The 23035-nt window shown below is 40.4% G+C and overlaps 2 protein-coding genes across 6 annotated transcripts in view; one reads left to right on the top strand and one right to left on the bottom strand.

Moving 5' to 3' along the window:
* MAP7 (microtubule associated protein 7) overlaps positions 1–1123 on the top strand; it is a 296620-nt gene extending 295497 nt beyond the window's left edge. For all 5 annotated transcript variants that reach the window (XM_073627341.1, XM_073627342.1, XM_073627340.1 and 2 more), the window contains one exon: positions 59–1123. In XM_073627341.1, coding sequence (XP_073483442.1) covers positions 59–69 — 11 coding nt within the window. In that variant the 3' untranslated portion in view covers positions 70–1123. The remainder of the gene's footprint in view (positions 1–58) is intronic.
* Positions 1124–13490: 12367 nt separating this feature from the next.
* The window catches only part of LOC141140307 (uncharacterized), an 81627-nt gene continuing 72082 nt past the window's right edge, over positions 13491–23035 (bottom strand). The window contains exons 13-14 of the mRNA XM_073627337.1: positions 16322–16447; positions 13491–14063 (exon numbers count right to left, since the gene is read on the bottom strand). Coding sequence (XP_073483438.1) covers positions 13927–14063; positions 16322–16447 — 263 coding nt within the window. The 3' untranslated portion in view covers positions 13491–13926. The remainder of the gene's footprint in view (positions 14064–16321; positions 16448–23035) is intronic.

Genomic DNA, 23035 nt, shown 5'->3' with positions numbered 1-23035 from the left:
ACCAATTTCTTCCTGATTTCTAAGTATCTGTATCTTACATATGCTTTTGAATTCACAGAGGTCATCTGAACAACCAGACGGAACATAGAAATCATCTTTAAAGCCCCAAGGATTCTTTCCAAGTAATGAAGGAAGGATTGTTTAATTTATAAGTTATTGACTGAATATCTGAAGAGGGGAAAAACTAGATTCATACCAGCTTTTGGGATTGCTGCTCTGTGTAAGCTGACCCTTGATTTTTAGTGTGCAGTGCATAAAAAGGGATTTTCCCTCAAATTTCTGCTTCTGGCACCTATTTTTGAAGTTTTTACCAATGTTGAAGGAGATGATCTATAACTGAAAGCACCAAGGCAGTTTGTAGGACTTTCTCAAGACTGGTCTGTTTTAAATGTAATTGTTTAACCTGCTAGTAATATTTTACACTGTATATGTTTAATACTTGAATACACCCTCATAGCTCTACATGTAGGGCTATAGAGTGGTCTCATTTAAACCATCTGGTTTAAATATTATTGCCGAGAACTCCATTTATAGGGGCTTTAATGTATAGGCTACTGTATCAGGTTCTTTGAATTGTAATTACTACTTGGCTGTTTTAATCATCTCATCTCTTTATTTCTTTTTCATTTTATTTGAAACAAAATGACATTCCTTCATCGGATAAATAGGTACAATGATTTTAAGTTTTTGTTTTTATCACTTTAAAATCAAGCTTTCCCATAACAAGTTATACCAGTTTTTATTGTACACTTGAATATTTTGCTGTACAATAACAAATCTTTAAGGAAAACTCTATATTATAACTGTATTTTTGTCAGCTTTTCTTACCCGCGGATGTTTATTTGCCTTACTAAATTCTTAAACACATAGACCTATATATATAAAGATGTTTATGTATAAAGAGGGATGGAGTCAAATAAAAGAGTAATTATAAGTATGAGAATAGCTCTATGCTCGTTTCAGAGCAAAAGAAAATGAACGATTCTTCTAAATGAACACTTTACTTTTTTGGGGGGATGTGGGTCTCTATTTTTACACTATACCACACACAAGCTCTCAGTTTGTACTTCCCTGTATTTGTCTTTCAGATGCTATTTCATAAATGTGCACTTCTTAAACCACACTGCTCTTATTCAGTTATTTGTGTTGTCTAACGAAGCACGCCGGGTGATGAATAATGAAACGCTGGCTCATAAGTCCATATTGATGATTGTAAAGGAGCCCTCATAGGTTAGAGATAGCCTGTCTAGGAATACAGCACAGTATGCACAGTCACATGCCACTTCCTTGGGAGGCTAATGCTGTAACTAGTGAAGGCATCTAGAAATGTGTTGATGGGCATTACTGGCTAGTCTACAGTTTGCAGCCATTTATGTCTTACAGAGTACATACACTGTGCAAAGAAAACATTTTTCCTGTTACAGTGCAGCAAATGTCACAAGAGAAACAGATTTACTTTAAATGCTATTCAGTTCACTTTTCACACAGGATCCAGTGTAGTATATCAAATTGAGTTTGTTTTTTGTTTTTTTGGTTGTCCTTATGTCCATGTACATAGAAGTTCTATTTAAGATGATAACAATGCTTAAATCATGTGGTTTTTATTTCTCTACTCTATATATAGCATGTCATTAATGAATAAATTTGTTTGAAGTAATTTTAAAGAATTGTAAGTCTTGTGTAATCATTTGTATTAAATTCATTCCCCTTTTGTACAGGTCATTTTGTACAGGTCAACTGCAGGCCATTGTAGCAAGAAGATTTGAGTTCATTTTAGAAAATATCTGGCTGCAAACTCAGTTAAACAAATCCTATATAATATATACAAATGTGTGAAACAATCAACGCCACCATAAATTAATCAAGTGCAAAGTTGCAGCCGCTATACACTATAAGTGAAATCGCTACACTTTAAAAATATATATACTTGCGCAGCCACGGTGGTGAGCGAGCGGATGCTCTCAATACATATAACAAGCACATTTTGTTTTTATATCTAGTAAGTGTCCTCTTTTAGCGGGGTTTTAATTAAAAGTTTTATAGGAGAGAGCACTGTCAGCTGTGTTTTTGATTACATGATACATGAGTCCCTTAAAGTGGAGGAACAGCTGAATAATCTTGAAGATCAACCCACTATATGTGAGGGATACATTGGGTGGAGTGGAAATCGTGAAAGGGAGAAATTGAACTGCTGAGTCCTGAGAGAAAGAAAAGATATTTGGGGAGTGAAAATAAAGAGTTAATTTTGAGTCTTCCTGACTCATCCTTGAGGTGAGCAGATTAAATAGCTGGTGGTGGTTTGCACAAGCAATATGAATTATTGAGAAGCACCGTGATATGATAATAACACTGGAGCACTACTGTCAAGATTTCATATTGATATATGGGACATTTATTATGAATTTTTTATGAATCTGAATTTTATTGCATGTACAGTATACATAGCACTAAGTATAGCATTGAATTATCACTGTAGTAGCGCTGCACTGTGTGTGTGCGTCTTTTGGTACACATATATATTCTATAGGTGTATATATATATATATATATATATATATGTGTGTGTGTAACAAGCCTAAACTTTTAAATCAAGTAGTAAATGATTAAAAGGCATCATATTTGTTTTTCCTCCCATTGGCAACATTTCCCATTGCTGCCTGCCATACGTGTAAAACAGGAAGTGAGCAAATCTCCCCAAATTAAGGAAAAATCCCCACATATGTTTGCAACTGCAAAATTCTGGATTCCCATTTTTTTCTTATTTACACTGATCGCTAGGAGAGTTGGAGGGGTAAATCTTTACAGACTAAATGTTTTGTCTTTAGATACGCTTTAGTACCATGAAATTACAGAACTGCTTGTATAGCGGGTATGTAAATACAGTGAAGGAAATAAAGTATTTGATCCCCTGCTGATCTTGTACGTTTCCCCACTGACAAAGAAATGATCAGTCTAGAATTTTAATGGTAGGTTTATTTTAACCTGAAAAGGGAAGGGGGGGGGGTGGAGGTGCCAACTCTGCTGACACTGTTATATGTTACACCCCCCTTCCCTTTTCAGTACTATGCTCACAGAGGCTATGGACACCCTCTGAGGAAGGCTGCCTCCTCTCTCTCCCCCCCTCTAACATTAATGTTCTATCAGAACCATCATTATACAATTCAATTCCTGACATCACAAAATCTGAGCGCCGTGAAAACCTTTCTTCAAAAGGTTTATTTTAACCACTTGCCGTCCACGCTATAGCCGAAAGACGGCGGCTACAGCGCGGACTTAATTTGTCGGGAGGGCGTCCATGGACGTCCTCCCGTGCTTGAGCGGCCTGCGCGCTCCCTGTGATCAGCGAGTCTATGAGACTCGCCTGATCACAGATCTGAGTAAGGGGTTGATCTCGACCCCTTACCACGTGATCAGTTGTCAGCCAATGACAGCTGATCATGTGACCTAACAGAGCTGGTAATCGGCTATTTTTTCAGTGTAAGGTATTAGTTGAAATTCAATATTTATGTATGTATATATTTTCGTGATAATGATTCAGAGTTTGGAAAGTCGTTTGTTTATTGAATCTATGAAAACACACGCAATGACAATATCTCTTCTCCTCTGCTCAAATACAATACAACACCCTTCTCACGCAGTTCTCAGGAATGCACTTTGCCAGTTATCCAACCTCCAGCACAAAATTAATCCGCTGATTGGACTGTAAGATTTACTTTAAGTTGACCTTTTGTTTCATTAGATCTTTAACGAATCATGCCGAATTCGTTCGTTATATTCGCTATAATTTTTTTCGTATTAGTTGAAATTTGTTATTTTTTTTATTCGGATGCATCCGAATGTCCGAAAGATGCAAAATTCGGCCAAATTTTGATTCGTTATGAAACGAATTGCACATGTCTACACTGTTATACAAGCTGTACACTCACTACTTTACATTGTAGCAAAGTGTCATTTCTTCAGTGTTGTCACATGAAAAGATAGAATAAAATATTTACAAAAATGTGAGGGGTGTACTAACGTTTGTGAGATACTGTAAACCATCACATATACCCAGTGACAAAACAAATCTCCCTACATAAGTTTTATATGTATATCTGCAGTCTTCATCTTTATATACTGTTTAGAAAATGCTCTTCGGGTTCGAAGACTTTCTCTTCCTGGTTAACACTGCAGTGCAGCCTAAGCAAACCGCCAAGGCAGCTGATTGGAGGAAAGGCGCACCCACCCCTCCCTCTCTCTCCTCATAGGTAGAGACTTTATGCTCTGTGCTAATCTTTTTATAGCATCCTCCCCAACACAAAACTAAAAGGCTGCTTTAAGCATATGTGAGGAAAACCTTGTCAGGAGTTATCAGGCTGATAACAGAGGAATGGGCAACAGACAGCTAATGAACAGAGATAAAACACTGCAGATATACGTGCCCAGCTCAAGTTTCTGAATCTGGTTTACATAGAATGTATGAAGATTAAAAACCTACTGACTTTACAACCCCTTTAATTCTCACTAGTATTATGGCATATATCTTGAGCTTGCTTAGCCACACTGATATGTTTAGCGATTTATGTATTTATGTGTGGTTTATTCTCATAAACCACACATTTCCCCCACAACATGTGGCAACTTTGTTGTTTTTGCAGAAATAGAAATCCTTTGGCAGATAAACTGCTAACCACATGGTACCTAAATGTTGTCTTTTTGGGTTGCAATCAGGTAGAGAGGTAAAGTCCAACTAGACTGCTGTGAGTGCAGACAGGAAGCTCATCCTAGCTCCAAGCTGCAGCAATATCAAAGGAAAATCTCCATAAGCCAAACATCATGAAGCAGTCCCATGTGCATGAAGTGAGAATAGCAGTCTTAGCCTGGATTCCAGTCAGGCCCCACCCCACATTACATTGCTGTATGTGGTTTAGTGTTGTGGCTCCTTTAAATATGTAAATCCTACTGCATAGCAAGCCTGCTGGCATTCTTTTTTTTACAATGCAGCAGCTTTTAACCACTAGCAGACCCCCCGCGTCATTATAAGTCGGCTGTTTGAAGAGGGATATCCTTGTTATGGCAGCATCTAGCTGCCATAACCCGGTACCCTCTTCTTCAGCAGGCGGTCTGCTTTCAGATAAAAGTGGTCTCTGCAGAGGATTCACCGCGTGATCACCCCCCCCCCTGGCAGAGGCGATCACGTTCTCCTTCCTGTTGGGTGTGGAGATGAGTGAGGGGGAAGATGGCCCCCACCCATCTCCATACCACTGCAGGGCCAAAGCGACGTCAAAACATCACTTCCAATAAACGCAAACTTTTTTTTTTTTTTTTTTTGAATGACATTTATTTTATTTTTTTTTTATTGCATTTTAGTGTGAATATGAGATCTGAGTTCTTTTTGACCCCAGATCTCATATTTAAGAGGTCCTGTCATGCTTTTTTCTATTACAAGGGATGTTTACATTCCTTGTAGTAGGAATAAAAGTGATTTTTTTTTTTAAAGAACAGTGTAAAAATAAAAAGGTAAAATAAGTAAGAAAGAAAAAAAAATTTTAACGCACCCCATCCCACTGAGCTTGCGTGCAAACGCATACGTGAGTAGTGCCCGCATATGAAAACATTGTTTAAACCACACGTGAGGTATCGCCACGATCGTTGGAGTGAGAGCAATAATTTTAGCCCTAGACCTCCTCTATAACTCAAAACATGCAACTTGTAGAATTTTTTAAACGTCGCATCTGGAGTCTTTTAAGCGTAAAAGTTTGTCGCCATTCCACGAACGGGCGCATCTTTGAAGCGTGACATGCTGGGTATCAATTTACTTGCATAACATCATCTTTCACAATGTAAAAAAAAAAATTGGGCTAATTTTACTGTTGTCTTATTTTTTAATTCCAAAAAGTGGATTTTTCCTACAGCTTACCTGTAAAAATCCTTTTCTTGGAGTACATCACGAGACACAGAGTACTATAATAATGACTATCTGGGTTATACGCCACCTATAGGTGAATGGACACTAGCAACTAATAGTCAGGAAGTTCCCCCCCTATAACCCCTCCCATACAGGAAGTACCTCCGTTTTTGGAGCAAGCAATGAGGGACCTCTGTGTCCCGTGATGTACTCCAAGAAAAGGATTTTACAGGTAAGCTGTAGGAAGAAATCAATTTCTTTATTGTACAATACGGGACTCAACCATAATAATGACTATCTGGAATGTCCTAAAGCAATGCCCCTGAGGGGAGGGAGACACTATTATAGAAACTGCCACCAAAGAAGGACCTACTCCGCTAGTTGTAATAGGCTGAGGCCAAAGGCAGTATTTTCTACGTGATTGACATTGACCTGCTAAAAACCCTGTAGATCAGTGGTTCTTAACCTTTCTAGGGCCGTGACCCCTTGATAAAATTTCCCAAGTTGTGGGGACCCCAACAGTAAAATTATTTTTGTGGCGTGTGTTGTCAGCACCCAAGGCCAGACAAGTAATTTGCGCCCCTAACCCACAGACATTTAGCGCTCCCTGAGTCCCTTCCACTTGTACAGTAGTAAAACCCCTTATGGTACATTTTAGAATGTACCACACTCTTTGTTCTCATTTATTTCCCTTTTATCTCGCTCTATCCTATTTTCTTGTTTTTTTCCCCCATCCCTCTCTCTAGCCATCTTTCTTGTTCTTTCTCTTATTCTTTCTCTCCCTTTTCTTTGTTTCTTTTCCTCTCCCTTCCATGTATTCTCTTTTTATTCCTTCTCTTACTCCTTGGTGGGGGAAATGGGATGAGTGGTGGGGGGGGTGGGATCAGTGTCAGCGGGGGGGGGGGGGAGTTCTGATCAGCCAACTTTGGTGTTCTTGATCAAGGTCATCTGCTGATCTGAGAACTGTAGTGGGGACTTTTAATGGCAATTTAGGTACTATGATTACATAGGTAGTGTTACTCACTCTGTCTCAAGCTCTGTGGTGTCTCGCAGCAGTGACACCTATGCTGAAATCAGGAGATAGGGTTTCCTCCAGCCCCTCCCACTTCACATTGCTCACCAGTCAGCTGACCTCTAGTCTCTGCCCCCCACTCATGTCGTGAACTGAATGGGGGGGAAGCGGGCTCCAGGGACAGCCCTGTAGCGCGGCTGGGAGAGGGGAGCGGGCTTCAGCAACAGACCAGAATACGGTGCTCCCCTAGAAAATCGTCATTTGACCCCCAGGTTGAGAACCACTGCTGTAAATGTATAAATCAAAGACCAAATAGTGGTCTTGTATACCTGGACTACTGGCATCTGCTGATGGATGGCCCAAGATACTCCTGGTAGAGCATCTCTCCCCAGAAAAAAAAAGTTTTGTTTTTTTTTTTATTTGTTGTTTGCCATTTAAACAATAGGCTTTATTGATAAACTGGTAGATCCACTGCTAAATATTCGACCTGGATGCCATTTGCCCTTCCTGGGCTCTTCTGGCAGCACAACCAGGATTCGTGACTTGTAACGACAACTCAAGTAGACCCTGAGCGTGTGAACCACCTCTAGAGTAGGTAGCGATTTTTCTCCTGCCGATCGGATTTAGGAGAAATATAAACGGCAACCACTGTCCTAAATCATGTGAAAAAATAGAAACCACTTTAGGCAATAAAAAAAAATGGATAAGGCTGCAAGATCACCTTGTGATGCGAGACCAAGAATGGTTCCTTGCATGAAAGAGCCGCCAATACTGACACTCCACTTCATGAAGTGATAGCAACCAAAGAAGCCACCTTTTGAGATAAAAGTACCAGCAGAATCCCCTGATTGGTTAAAAAAGTGGCCTCTGCAAGGACAGTCAAGACCAATTCAAGTTCCAAGGACACAAGAATGGCCGGACAGGCGGAACTGTCCAAGTTACCTGCTGTATGAAAAAAGGAGTGAGAAAGAATGACCCCTGGAAAAACATGGATAGGGATGAACCCTGACCCTTAATTGTACTTAAGGCCAAACTCCTTTCTTCTACCGATTGGAGAAAGAAAGAGAAAACCTCCCACCCACATATTTCTGCGGGTGCCACTTCCTAGCTTCACGTCAGGCAAAAACAAATATTAAAGTCCTGTAATTGACGTTGCCCTAAGCTGGCTTCCAGGGGCTCAACAGTGCTGAGATACAGGACTCAAGACCATCAGGTCCTGTTGGACTGGGAGTGTCCAACGGGAGTAACCCCCACAAGACCCGATATGTCTGCGTAGCAAGCCCCCCTGGGCTAATTCAGCCAACACTAATATCAGTGTTACCACCTTACAGATTCTTCATAAAAGATGTGGCAGAATCCGAAACAGGGAAAAAAAATGTGTCAAATAAGGAAGAACCAAACCTTAAGGTATTACCAGTATATATACCACCATTGGCAGTGGGACGCTTGTCTTGGACACACCTGTCCCAACTGTTGTAGAACTTGGAATCTTGTAGGTTCCCCTTGCCACTATCCTATACCTGGAATATATATTGGAAACAGCACTTGTACTGTCCCAAACAGAGGCATTTCCAGATTGAACTGCCAACAGGTTTATCCTATAATCCAGATCAAGGCATACTGGCAAAAATAAATTCAAAGCTATTGGACAGTATTTTCTCCTGTGGACATCAGGCCCACTGAACTGTAGCCAGCCTCAGATCAACTTAGAGAGACTGGCATCAGTGGTTATCTTCCAGATTCCTGAAAAGGAAGAATATCAAGCACCAATCTATGCTCTGCAACACCCTGGAAACAGAACCTTCCGGCAAAGCAATGCCTGGATCCTCAAGTTCCCGACAGGGAATGAACCTCTACCAAGACATGGAATAGGGCTGGATGTAGCGAACGTTCTTTGATTCAAACACAGCTTCCTTCTATAGAAATATATTGAAGGAACCCCTGGAATTGACTGCTTCTTGAGCAAAGATTGAGGTAAAGGGTATCTTCAGCAAGCCCAGCACTGGGGATAGATGCTTTGAGAATCCTCCTGAGCTGTGGCCAACCCAAAAAGGGAAGATTCACAAAAAACAGCTTTTCACTGCAATTACAGAAATCTTTGATGAGCCTGGGGACAAACCGCCCCATGAAGATGAAGGTTTTGAGATGAGTATGGACCCCGAAATCTACCTCTTGCAGAGAGATCATCACTGAACCATCCAACTTATCTGAAAACACAAGGATGTTCAGCGGGTTGAGAATCTTAAGATAGACCTCATGCTCCTATTTGACTTTGGAACTGCCACCATTTAATTGTCTCACAATTGGCCCATAATTCCTGCTCCAAGAGCAAATATAAGGCAAAGACTGATGACTCTGTGACAGATCCCCACCCAAGAGGTGCCCTTAACCCACCAGGTTTCTGCCAGCAAAAGATGGAACAAACCACCTCAGAGACTGCCCTAAGATGCTTCCCTCACCCCGGTGGGGAATAGCTTATCCCCGGGCAGGCTCCCATCTGTATACTAACCAGGCTTGATCCTGCTTAGGCTTCAATCAACCAAGATTAGGCATGAACAAGGTGATGTGGCCGCAGTCTGATGAAAAATAAATTTGCCAGGACATACTGCAATGCCAAACATGACAGTGGTTCAGATGCACCCAAAACCACAATCCAGAGGGGGATGTGGATACCTGCCAGGTCACTGAACCTGAGAGCGGTGCCCCTGCTTCCGCCGGCTGCCTCTCTTTTTTTGAACCGTTTAACTGGTATAACAGGTAATCTAATAAACAGTCCTCCAAGAATGCAGGCCTAAAACAATGTTGGTTTACCTCTATGCAAGCCCTTAGGTATGCAAGTACCTAGGCATGCAAACATGCAGGTATACAAGTGCTCTTGCCATTCATGCATGCAGTACAGGGTCAATACGCTCATACAGATGTACCCTCAGGCAAACAAGCACCCAGGCAAATAGGCCCATATGCATGTAATCCTATGTAAATAAGTACATATGTACTTGTTTTCTCCGGGACTATTTATGTATACAGCTTAATGTAATAAACATATGTATGCAGTACAAATGAAAACATGCCAGCAAGTGTTCATGCAAATATGCATTTGGGAAAAATATGAACGTGTGCGCTGTATACACGCATTCATGCAACATGTGCCCATGGAAACAGGCATTCTCTCAATAAGCAAGCATGCATTTATGAAACGTGTTTATGCAATATTACGCAACACGTATCTATGTAGACATGTATAAACATGCATCTTTATGCAACCATGTATTCTTATCTGATCATGCATCCTTATGCGATCATGTATCTTTATATGAGCCAGCATCTTTTTGCGATCCAGCATCTAGATATGATCAAGCATCTTTATGCGGTCAAGTATTTTTATGCAACCATGTATCCTTATGTGAACATGTATAATCATGTATCTTTATGCAATCAAGCATTTTTATTGTATCCTTATGTGAACATGTATAATCATGTATCTTTATGCAATCAAGCATTTTTATGCGTCCATGTAAAATCATGTATATCTATACAAACATGTCTAAACACGCATCTTTATGCAACCATGTATCTTTATGTGATCATGAATAATCATATCCATTTATATAAATATGTCCAAACATGCATCTTTATGTAAACATTAACAACCATGCATCTCTGTGCAACCATGAACATGTATATTTATGCAAACATGTAAATTCTTGTACATTTATGTAAACAGGAATAAACATGTATCTTTGTGCATCCATGCATGCGTAAGCAACCATGCATTCTGTGCAACCATGATCATGCATTTCTATGCAAACATGTATATTTATGCAAAACATGAACAAAAATGCATCTTTGTGCAATCATGCATCCTTGTGCAACCATGCATTCCAGCAACCATGACATTTTAGCAGGTTTGCAAGCAAGCACCTGCTTAACTGCAGCTGGGCCCATATGCACTATACCGTACTGGAGATACAAACTCCTTAAAAAAAAAAATGCATCCATGCTCACATTTTCCCAAAACGTGTATATTTAAACATGCGTTTTAGCAACAAGTTTGCAAGCATGTATACTATGCTGGACCTGCATATAGAGCAGTCAACACTTTAAAGTGAACTGCTAACCATCCAAGGGCGTTTTAACTTACAGTTGTACCCCACCCCCCTTCCCACGCCCACCGGATAAGCAGTAAATATGCAGCATATAATCATGACTTGTCTTCACATAGTTCTCCCATAGTAAGTACTCACACTTTGTTAGTATCTTTAGGCTGCCGCTATGTCCCCAGAGGCCTACTGAACCTGTTGCCACATGGCATGGCCACCCTTCCACTTCCTGCCTATATAAAAATATGCCATACTGAGTGAGCCTGCACCCTCTAGTAGCTAGAGGAGAAACCACAGCCACATATATAAGAGTACATAGCATGATTAAACAGCACACTGCTCACAGTGGCCACCGGGAGAACAGTCAGATTTTTCTCTCTTTTTAAAAAAAAAAGAAACTGCAAACAAATGAAGACTTACTATTCCTGCTGCAGGACTCCAATCTTCACCCATCACAGTGAGCTTTGTCATAAAAGATTTTTTTAGAGACTGGGTCCCCCTTAATCTGGGGTCCACTCCCCTGGACCTGTATAGCACCCTGCAGGAAAGCACCTTGGTCAGAACAAACACTGCACAGGTTTCCATTACACAGAGTCCAGTGCCATAAGGCTGCATTACAGGCAAAACCTCGAGGAATCTTCTCTCCTTCCGATGAGGCTCGGGTATCATCTATTTTAGCCTTCATGCCATCCGAATGGATCCGATCATGACGCCCTTTACTGGGACATCATTAAGTTTTGAAGAGCTTCAAACAGCCATGACCATCACCTTCAAGACAATGCTGGAACAAACTGAGGTACTTCCATGTTTGGGGGTTCTAAGTAATTTTCTAGCAAGAAAAAATTATTTTAACTTGTAAACAACAAGCTTGAAAAATAGGCCCGGTCCTTAACCACTTAAGGACCAGCCTCGTTTTGTAATTTAGGTGTTGACATGTTGAAACAGTTTTTTTTGCTAGAAAATTACTTAGAACCCCCAAACATTATATATTGTTTTTTTCTAACACCCTAGAGAATAAAATGGCGGTCATTGCATTACTTTTTTTCACACCGTATTTGCGCAGCGGTTTTACAAGCGCGCTTTTTTTGGAAAAAATTCACTTTTTTGAATAAAAAAAAATAAGACAACAGTAAAGTTATCCCAATTTTTTTTTTATATTGTGAAAGATAATGTTACGCCGAGTAAAATGTTACCCATGTCACGCTTCAAAACTGGAATGTCATCAAACTTTTACCCTCAAAAATCTCCATAGGCGACGTTTAAAAAATTCTATAGGTTGCATGTTTTGCGTTACAGAGGAGGTCTAGGGCTAGAATTATTTCTCTCGCTCTAACGATTGTGGCGATACCTCACATGTGTGGTCTGACCACCGTTTTCATATGCGGGCGCTACTCAAGTATGCGTTCGCTTCTGCGCGCGAGCTCGTCGGGACAGAGCGTTTAAAAAAAAAAAAAAAAAAAAAAAAATTCTTATTTATTTTACATGATTTTATTTATTTTTTCAGTTTAAAAAAAAAATGGCATCACTTTTATTCCTATTACAAGGAATATAAACATCCCTTGTAATAGAAAAAAGCATGACTGGTCCTCTTGAATATGAGATCTGGGGTCAAAAAGAGCTCCCATCTCATATTTAAAAAAAAAAAAAGTCATTTAAAAAAATGACATTGAAAAAAAATGTGCCTTTAAGACGTATGGGCGGAAATTACGTTTTGACGTCGCTTCCGCCCTGCAGTGTCATGGAGATGAGTGAGCGCCATCTTCCCCTCACTCGTCTCCATGCACAGCTAGGCAACAGACACGATTGCCTCCGCCGACGACTCCGGTAAGCGTTGGAGGGCACCGGATCGCGGCAGGAGGGGGGGGGCCCCCTCTCCTGCCACTGATAAGTGATCTTGCGGCGAATCCGCCGCAGAGACCACTTTTATCTTGAAGCCGGGCGAAAACGGGGATACCGGGGTTATGACAGCTAGCTGCTGCCATAACAACGATATCCGGCCCCAAAAAAGGGACGTACATCGGCGTGCGGCGGTTGGCAAGTGGTTAACAAACCATCCATGCTCCTCTATATGTTGTAATTATGAAAGAAAATTAAAAAGAGGGAAATATCTGTGTGCTGAATAAAATCTAAAGTTTTAATCACAGGGCACAAAGTGTAATAAAGGCATGCTAAAACAAAACCGATCACAGGTACAGCAACTCCCAGAAGAGTGGTAAAATGCTTCCAAAGCTTCCCCTCAGCTGAGCTATATACTTTGTGCTGCCTTTGATCTGAAGGTCTGACACTGATGGTAAAATATTTTGGCACCCAGATCCTTTTCTGTAAGTACTTCTATTACCTGCCTGCGTTTAGTTTGCAGTGGAGCAGGTGGTGACAGGGCCTCTTTAAGCATGTATGGATTCCTCTGACACACCATTTCAAATCCCAATGCTTCCTTTTACAGATTACATTGTTTGAAAATGCAGGAAAAAAAATACAGCATTCCATTTGAATTAATATTTAACCGCTTATATTTTTATATGTCCACCAGTGCACAACGGGACCAAACCAATACATATTTTTACAATACATTAACAAGTTGAAATTAATAAATCTGGTAAAAAACACAAATTAACATATAAAACATATCACTAAAAAGGTATGCTTCAGTAAACACATACAGATATAATAAATAAGAAGGAAGAAATGTGATGTACGTGGAAGATGATCTGTCAAAAGGATTAGGGTTTGACTTCTGCCGTTATGTTGCCAATGCCTTTTATTAGGAGTATGCACTGACAAGAATTACAGAATTAAAAGACCACATCACAAATTATCTTCCTTGATTGGAAAATAAAACACTACATAAAACAGTCAGCGGGGATAAATGTGTCTGCCCCACAAGCCAAAAAGACCATGTAAACATTTGATATATGGTGTTTAGACCAATCACTCATTTAAGCTTAAACTGTCTGTCTGACTGATGGCCAGTCGGAGCAATGTCTGGGTCTCCTCTGTCTGCTGCCGCACTTGCTCAAGCTGTTCCTTCAGTGGACTTTGACTGATCGCCATTGAAAACTCTGTATCTGAAATAAAAAAACAGTGGTTGGTTAACTTTATTTGTGGCCTCATGTGAGAAGAGAATAAGAAAAACAGTCAAAAATGGTGTAGTCAATGCTAGCCTATTGTTTTCAACTTTTTTTGGTCTATTCAGCTGTACTGGCTTGAGGTTCTAAGATACAGTGCATCCGGAAAGTATTAACAGCTCTTCACTTTTTCCACATTTTTCTTCATTTTTAATAAATGTGCAAAGATTTTGAACTATCGCTCTTCCAAGTTATCATTATGGGGTATTCGTAGAATTTTGAGGAAAATGAATTTAATCCATTTTGGAATAAAGTTGTAACATAATAAGAAACACTGTGAATACTTTCTGGATGCACTGTATGTCATTGCTCTAATTTTCTGTTCACTCAATGAAGCCAAATGCCTCAATAGCAGGTGGTCAATGGAGCACTGGTTGGCCTGGATGCTAAAGAACCTAATTCCCTTTCCATTGCTTCCCTCTGCCTGAGAAAGCACAGGACCAAAGCCACAGGCTCAAACTTATACAGTCTATCACAAAAGTGAGTACACCCCTCCCATTTTTTGTAAATATTTTGTTATATCTTTTCATGTGACAACACTGAAGAAATGACACTTTGCTACAGCGTAAAGTAGTGAGTGTACAGCTTGTAGAACAGTGTCAATTTGCTGTCCCCTCAAAATAACAGCCATTAATGTCAAAACTGCTGCCAACAAAAGTGAGTACCCACCTAAGTGAAAATGTCCAAATTGGGCCCAAAGTGTCAATATTTTGTGTGGCCACCATTATTTTCCAGCACTGCCTTAAACCTCTTGGGCATGGAGTTCACCAGAGCTTCACAGGTTGCCACTGGAGTCCTCTTCCATGATGACATCACAGAGCTGGTGGATGTTAGAGACCTTGCACTCCTCCACCTTCCGTTTGAGGATGCCCCACAGATGCTCAATAGGGAGGGGATCATGCTCTGCTTCAGTATGTCACAGTACATGTTGGCATTCATGGTTTCCTCAATGAACTGTAGCTCCCCAGTGCCAGCAGCACTCATGCAGCCCAGACCATGACACTCACACCACCATGCTTGACTGCAGGCAAGACACATGCCTCACCTGGTTGCCGCCACACACGCTAGACACCATCTGAACCAAATACCTTTATCTCGGTCTTATCAGACCAGGGGACTGCAAATTTACACTCATTACTTTACATTGTAGCAAAGTGTAATTTCAGTGTTGTCACATGAAAAGATAAAATATTTACAAAAATGTGAGGGGTGTACTCACTTTTGTGAGATACAGTACTGCAAAGTATGTGGTGTTCTGTCTGCTTGTAATTCGAACTGAAGCTGTGTGCAGACGTCTAAAAAAAAAAAAAAAAAAAAAAAAAAAAAAAAAAAAAAAAAAAAAGCTGGTCAGCCATTTACAATAGGGTATTTCTGTAAAATCCTGAACATACATTTGCAGGGCACTCGCTGAGACATCTGCCTACATAATGTGGGCACTTCCTAGTGGCTGTCCAGCAGGAAGGTGGTCCCCTGCCCCTGTGAACCAGGCAGCTGATATATGCAAGTATAGTTTGCTTCACAAGGTGAAAAAAAATAAAATAATGCACAATGGGTGGAAGGGGGTTGGGGTCATTTTTTTTGCCCAAAAAAAAAAAAAAAAAAAAAAAAAAGGCATTTTAATAAAATCTAAGCCTCCTTTAGGCCCCTATTCACACGGCCATAAAAAAATGTTTTCACAACTGTTTTGTTATTTACGGATCTGAATGTGGCTGCATGGTTTTCAATGTGGTAAGTAGGTGTGTAGGCATTTAATGCCTTCAGATCAGCAACACAAAATCTAAAAACTTGAATTTGAGGACATGCATATACACATATACCATTATATATATTAAAAAATGAATAAAAAAAATAATTTATACATTACAAAAACAGATCTATTTTGTGATCAATATGCAGGATCTTCAATAGCTTGCCTTTATAATAAGTACATTTTTAAACCTGTGTTTCAGCCATGTGAATGAGGCTTTATGGTTGTAAAAATAATTCTCATTTCCAGAGTGTTGCACTGCTCAGGGGAAGTATAAGCTACGGGCGAGTCCACTTAAAAGATTGGTTTGTGGGCAATTGATATTTTAATTAAAAAAAATTCCAGTCTCAGGGCAAGAACCCCTGCCCATGTATGGAAAAGTAAAGTAAACACCAGCTACCTGAAAATCCTGCTTTAAAAAAAAAAAAAAATTGAATTAATCTGTCTGTACCTTCGCTTAACAAGCACAGGGTGGCAATGCCCATCTGCTGAAACTTCAGCTCTGGGTGACTAAGGAAACTCATGAGGTAGGCTTGAACATCCTTCATTAAAGGTTTTAAATATGGAGCGATTCTCCCTGTAAGAAAAAAGAACATGCATCGATAATGAATCAAGTCCTTAGACGTTTTGTCATTTATAGACAAAAACAGACACTGATCTTCAGGATATATCACAATGGGTTCAAAATAAAGCAATTGGCAAGTAAGGAAGCTGACAATGTGAGAGGTATGCTGACAGATATATGTGTGGATATCTCCTGTAAGAACTGGAAGAAGAGAGCCTGAAGAGCTGATTGGTAAAGCAGAGGGGCTCAGTTCTAGCTGGAGACATCCCAAAGCTCAGTGGCATGCTGACAGTGGAGGCATTGCAGGTCAGACAGGAACAGCTGAAGAGGCTGAGGGGAAAAAAGTATTTGATCCCCTGCTGATTTTGTACATTTGCCCACTGACAAAGAAATAATCAGTCTAAAATTTTAAATGGTAAAATATGTAAATACAGCGCTCACAAACAAAAACCCATAATAAGTGATAACAAAAAACATAGTCCATACAAAACTATGAAGGTCCTTTGATGACCCCCTGTGGGAGGGCGAAATGCATTGATGTGACTTTCGGTTCTGACGTCATTTCCGGTCTCGTGGGAACGCTGTTAATGGTGTTTGCTGCATCCTCTGATTGTTTCAATACCTGTTTTTAGCTTACTTTTGTAAGTATTACCTTTTATGCGCAATACATTTTCAATCTTAGCATACTTCACTATTGGTCACCCCTTTTTCTTCCCTTTTGGGTACCCATTTTTCATATGGCTGAGTATTAACGTTGAAGGATCGTTTATCATTTCATCAGTAAACCTGCCATCCTGCAACATTCTTTGGATATTGTTACAATCTTTTACTGACTCCCAGACTGAAAAGCTGGGTGTCATTGTGTTCTGGTGAGTGGGGACACACACGTGGGGGTGTCTTGTACACCTGAAAATTTTTCTGCAACATTTTCTCTGCACTTTCCGCACACCAGATGTGAAGAATTCCTTGCATTTTTACACACTATTTGTAAAGCACCTTCATAGTTTTGTATGGACTTTACATTTTCTGTTATCACTTATTATGGGTTTTTGTTTGTGAGCGCTGTATTTATATATTTTACCACTATGTTAGTTTATATATTCAGATTATATATTTTCCCTATAATTTTAAATGGTTACATAGGTTGAATAAGACACAAGTTCAACCAAAAAAAAAAAAAAATACAATCCCATACCCACAGTTGACCCAGAGGATGGTGAAAAACCCCAGCAAAGCATGCTCTAATTTGCTACAGCAGGGGAAAAAAAAAAAAAAGTTTCCTGATCCCCCGAGAGACAAATCGGATTTTCCCTGGATCAAATTTACCTATAAATGTTAGCACCCAGTTATATTGTGTACATTTAGGAAAAGAATCCAGGCCTTTTTTTTTTTTTAAAGTGATCTACTGAGCTTGCCAGAACCACCTCTAGAGGAAGTCTATTCCACATTTTCACAGCTCTGAAAAAACCTTTCCGTATTTGGAGATAAAATCTTTTTTCCTCTAGACATAAAGAGTGCCCCCTTGTCCTCTGTGATGACCTTAACCACTTAGGACCAGAAGGATTCGCACCTTTAATGACCAAGCCATTTTTTACAATACGACACTGCGTCACTCTGACGATTGGGCACAACGTCACACGACCGTGCAAACAAAATTGATGTCCTTCCCCCCCCCCCACCCCACATAGAGTTTTCTTTTGATGGCATTTGATCACCTCTAGATCAACAATTTCTAAAAAATTTTTTTTTCCTTTTTGCGATAATAAATATCCACCCCACGCCCCCCCCCCCCCCAAAAAAAAAGGCCCGTGTAGGCCAATATGTATTTTAGGTTAAAAAAAAAAACAATGCAAATAAGCGTATATTGATTGGTTTGCGCAAAAGTTATAGCTTCTACAAATTATGGAATAGATTTATGGCATTTTTATTGTTTTTTTTTTTTTTTTTTTTTTTACTAGCAATGGCAGCGATTTACAATTTTCAGAGCTAAAATAGCCACTGATTACTGTATAAATGTCACTGGCAGGGAAGGGGTTAACACTAGGGGTGATCAAGGGGTTAAATGTGTTCCCTGGGAGGTGTTGCTAACTATATGGGGGCTGGGCTGACTGGAGGGGGAGAGAGATCGTTGTTCCTAATCACTAGGAACAGACAGTCTGTCTCCCCCCCCCCCTCCCCGGAGCGATCGCCCACAAATCGCCGTGTACGCTCCCGACGCACAATGACGTCGATTCGAGCTAACTTGCCGCAGTACAATAGCGGGCGGTCGGTAACTAGTTAAAGTGAATAACTCAACACCAAGTTCACTATATGGACCACTTATGTATTTATACATGTTGATCATATCATCCCCCCTTAATCTCCTCTTCTCAAGAGGGAATAAATTCAGTTCCTCTAATCTTTCCTCATAGCTTAGCTCCTCCATGCCTCTTATCAGTTTGGTTGCCCTTCTCTGCACTTTCTCCAGTTCCCCGATATCCTTTTTGAGAACTGGTGCCCAAAACTGAACTGCACATTCCAAATGAAGTCTTACTAATGATTTGTACAGGTGCAAAATGATATCCCTCTCTCTCTGGAGTCCATACCTCTCTTAATACAAGAAAGAGCTTTGCTCGCTTTGGAAAGCGCATCTACTAAAACCTCCAGATCCTTCTCCACCATTGATGCATATTCTTAGTCCCCAAGTGCATAACTTTACATTTATCAACATTAAACCTTATTTGCCACTTAATTGTCCAATTAGACAAGAGCATTGAGGTTGTCTTGTAAAATGGTGGGTTTATTTTAACAGTGAGACAAAACAAACAAAAATGTCCAGAAAAACGCATTTCAAAAAAGTTATAATTTGATTTGCATTTTAATAAATGAAATAAGTATTTAATCCCCTATCAATCAGTAATACTTCTGGCTCCCAGGTGTCTATACTGGTAAAGAGCTGAGATGCCTAATCTCAGCCTGTTACCTGTATAAAAGAAACCTGTCCACAGAAGCAATCAGATTCCAATCTCTTCACCATGGCCAAAGACCAAAGAGCTGTCTAAGGATGTCAGGGACAAGATTGTAGACCTACACAAGGCTGGAATGGGCTACAAGACCATCGCCAAGCAGCTTGGTGAGAGGGTAACAACGATACGATTATTCTCAAATGGAAGAAACACAAAATAACTGTCAATTGGCCTTGGTCTGGGGCTCCATGCAAGATCTCAACTCATGGAGTTTCAATGATCATGAGAAAAGTGAGGAATCAGCCCAGAACTACATGGGAGAATCTGGTCAATAATCTCAAGGCAGCTGGGACCATAGTCACCAAGAAAAACAATTGTAAATGCACATTCTGCGAAGGACTAAAATCCTGCAGCGCCTGCAAGGTCCCCCTGCTCAAGAAAGCACATGTACAGGCCCATCTGAAGTTTGTTAATGAACATCTGAATGATTCAGAGCAGAACAGGGTGAAAGTGTTGTGGTCAGATGAGACCAAAAATAAAGCTTTTTGGCATCAACTCAACTCGCTGTGTTTGGAGGAGGAGGAATGCTACCCATGACCCCAAGAACACCATCCTCACCAAACATGGAGGTGGAAACCTGCTTTAGGGGCGTTTTTCTGCTAAGGGGACAGGACAACTTCACCGCATCAAAGGGACGATGGACGGGGCCACGTACCGTCAAATCTTGGGCAAGAACCTCCTTCCCTCAGCCAGGGAATTTAAAATGGGTCATGGATGGGTATTCCAGCATGACAATGACCCAAAACACACGGCCAAGGCAACAAAGGATTGGCTCAAGAAGAATCACCTTAAAAAAGGTCCTGGAGGGGCCTAGCCAGTCTCCAGACCTTAATCCCATTGAAAATATTTGGAGGGAGCTAAAGATTCAAGTTACCAAACATCAGCCTCAATCTTAACTTGGAGAGGATCTGCAAAGAGGAGTGGGACAAAATCCCTCCCGAGATGTGTGCAAACCTGGTGGCCAACTACAAGAAACGTCTGACCTCTGATTAATAAGTAATAAATCATGTTTTGCGAAGGGGGTCAAATACTCATTTTTTAACCACTTGCTTACTGGGCACTTAAACCCCCTTCCTGCCCAGACCAATTTTCAGCGCTGTCACGCTGAATGACAATTGCACGGTCATACAACACTATACCCAAATTACAGTTTTATCATTCCCCCCCACAAATAGAGCTTACTTTTGGTGGTATTTAATCACTGCTGGGTTTTTTTTTTTTTGCTAACAAAAAAAAAAAAAAAAAAAAAAGACAAATTTTTGAAAAAATAAAAAAACAGTTTTAGTTTGTTATAACATTTTGCAAACAGGTAATTTTTCTCCTTCATTGATGGGCACTGATAGGTGGCACGGGTGGGCACACATACTTGGGTGATGTCTCACCCTCTTCGGGACCGCTGTCCCTCTGACAAAAGCCAGTGATCGGCTTTTTTTTCTGTTTCGCTGTCAGCACGAGTAGAAAAAAAAGCCGATTACCGATATTTTGTTTACATCGTGATCAGCTGTCATTAGCTGATTACGTGGTAAGGGGCCGGGATCAGCCGAGTCTCATTAACTCGGTGATCACCGAGTGTGCCGCAGGGGGTGTGCAGGCAGCTCATGCACAGGAGGACGTCTATTGACGTCCCCCGGGCAATTAAGGTCCACGCTGAGACCGTCAGCACAGACAGAAAATGGTTAAACTGCAAATCAATTTATAACTTTTTTGAAATGCCTTTTTTATGGATATTTTTGTTGTTATTCTGTCTCTCACTGTTAAAATAAACCTACCATTAAAATTATAGACTGATCATTTCTTTGTAAGTGAGCAAACGTACAAAATCAGCAGGTACAAACTTCAGAGTCATCGCAACGTGATCTCCTGGAAGTGGGGGCAAGTACCTGCCAAAAACAGGTCAGATAAGCAGAGCTTCCACTGTTGGGTGGAACTCCGCTTTAAGAAAGTGATCTATCTAAATATGAGATCTAGAACAGGTGGCATCTATCCCATTCCACTTTTACCTCCTGATAATTTATTACAGAATGCATGAACTTTATTTTTAATGTGATACATTACAGAGGATAAGATTTCAGAGCAGAATTTGTCCCTCTAAAACAACCCACACAGATATGGGAGTTAACCAGTTTGTTTTTCTTTTAATTTGTTACCACAATTCTTAAGTTACAGACTGTCCTTTCAGGGTATACTTTAACTCCTTTGGTCTTAATTGATGTTGACAGTTATACTGCAATGCCTTATATAACACATATATATATATATATATATATATATATATATATATATATATATATATATATATATATATATATATATATATATATATATATATATATTTTGTTATGCCTTATGCCTCCAATGCCCATAACCCCACAAAAGGTTTTATAAGTGTCCGCAATGAGGATGTCAGGAGAAAACATTGGGGCAGCAACTGGATTCAACACTATCAGGGATTATGTGGTTCCAATCGACCATTCAAATCAGCAGGTTGCTTTGGGAGAAACAGGGGTGGTAAAACCTGCACACAGTTAGGTCCATATACAGTGGGGACAGAAAGTATTCAGACGCCCTTAAATTTTTCACTCTGTTATATTGCAGCCATTTGCTAAAATCATTTAAGTTCATTTTTTTCCCTCATTAATGTACACACAGCACCCCATATTGACAGAAAAACACAGAATTGTTGACATTTTTGCAGATTTATTAAAGAAAAAAAACTGAAATATCACATGGTCCTAAGTATTCAGACCCTTTCCTGTGACACTCATATTTAACTCAGACGCTGTCCATTTCTTCTGATCATCCTTGAGATGGTTCTACACACCTTCATTTGAGTCCAGCTGTGTTTGATTATACTGATTGGACTTGATTAGGAAAGCCACACATCTGTCTATATAAGACCTTACAGCTCACAGTGCATATCAGAGCAAATGAGAATCATGAGGTCAAAAGGAACTGCCTGAAAAGCTCAGAGACAGAATTGTGGCAAGGCACAGATCTGGCCAAGGTTACAAAAAAATTTCTGCTGCACTTAAGGTTCCTACGAGCACAGTAGCCTCCATAATCCTTAAATGGAAGACGTTTGGGACGACCGGAACCCTTCCTAGACCTGGCCGTCCGGCTAAACTGAGCTATCGGGGGAGAAGAGCCTTGGTGAGAGAGGTAAAGAAGAACCCAAAGATCACTGTGGCTGAGGTCCAGAGATAGTCCGGAGATGGGAGAAAGTTGTAGAAAGTCAACCATCAGTGCAGCCCTCCACCAGTCGGGGCTTTATGGCAGAGTGGCTCGACGGAAGCCTCTCCTCAGTGCAAGACACATGAAAGCCCGTATGGAGTTTGCTAAAAAAAAAAAAACCACCTGAAGGACTCCAAGATGGTGAGAAATAAGATTCTTTGGTCTGATGAGACCAAGATAGAACTTTTTGGCCTTATTTCTAAGCGGTATGTGTGGAGAAAACCAGGCACTGCTCATCATCTGTCCAATACAGTCCCAACAGTGAAGCATGGTGGTGGTAGCATCATGCTGTGGGGGTGTTTTTCAGCTGCAGGGACAGGACGACTGGTTGCAATCGAGGGAAAGATGAATGCGGCCAAGTACA

Source organism: Aquarana catesbeiana, linkage group LG04 (assembly GCF_042186555.1).
Source record: "Aquarana catesbeiana isolate 2022-GZ linkage group LG04, ASM4218655v1, whole genome shotgun sequence".
In the NCBI taxonomy this organism is placed as follows: Eukaryota; Metazoa; Chordata; class Amphibia; order Anura; family Ranidae; genus Aquarana; species Aquarana catesbeiana.
Note: the sequence above shows the minus strand (reverse complement) of the source record. Positions and strands in the feature narration are given on the sequence as shown.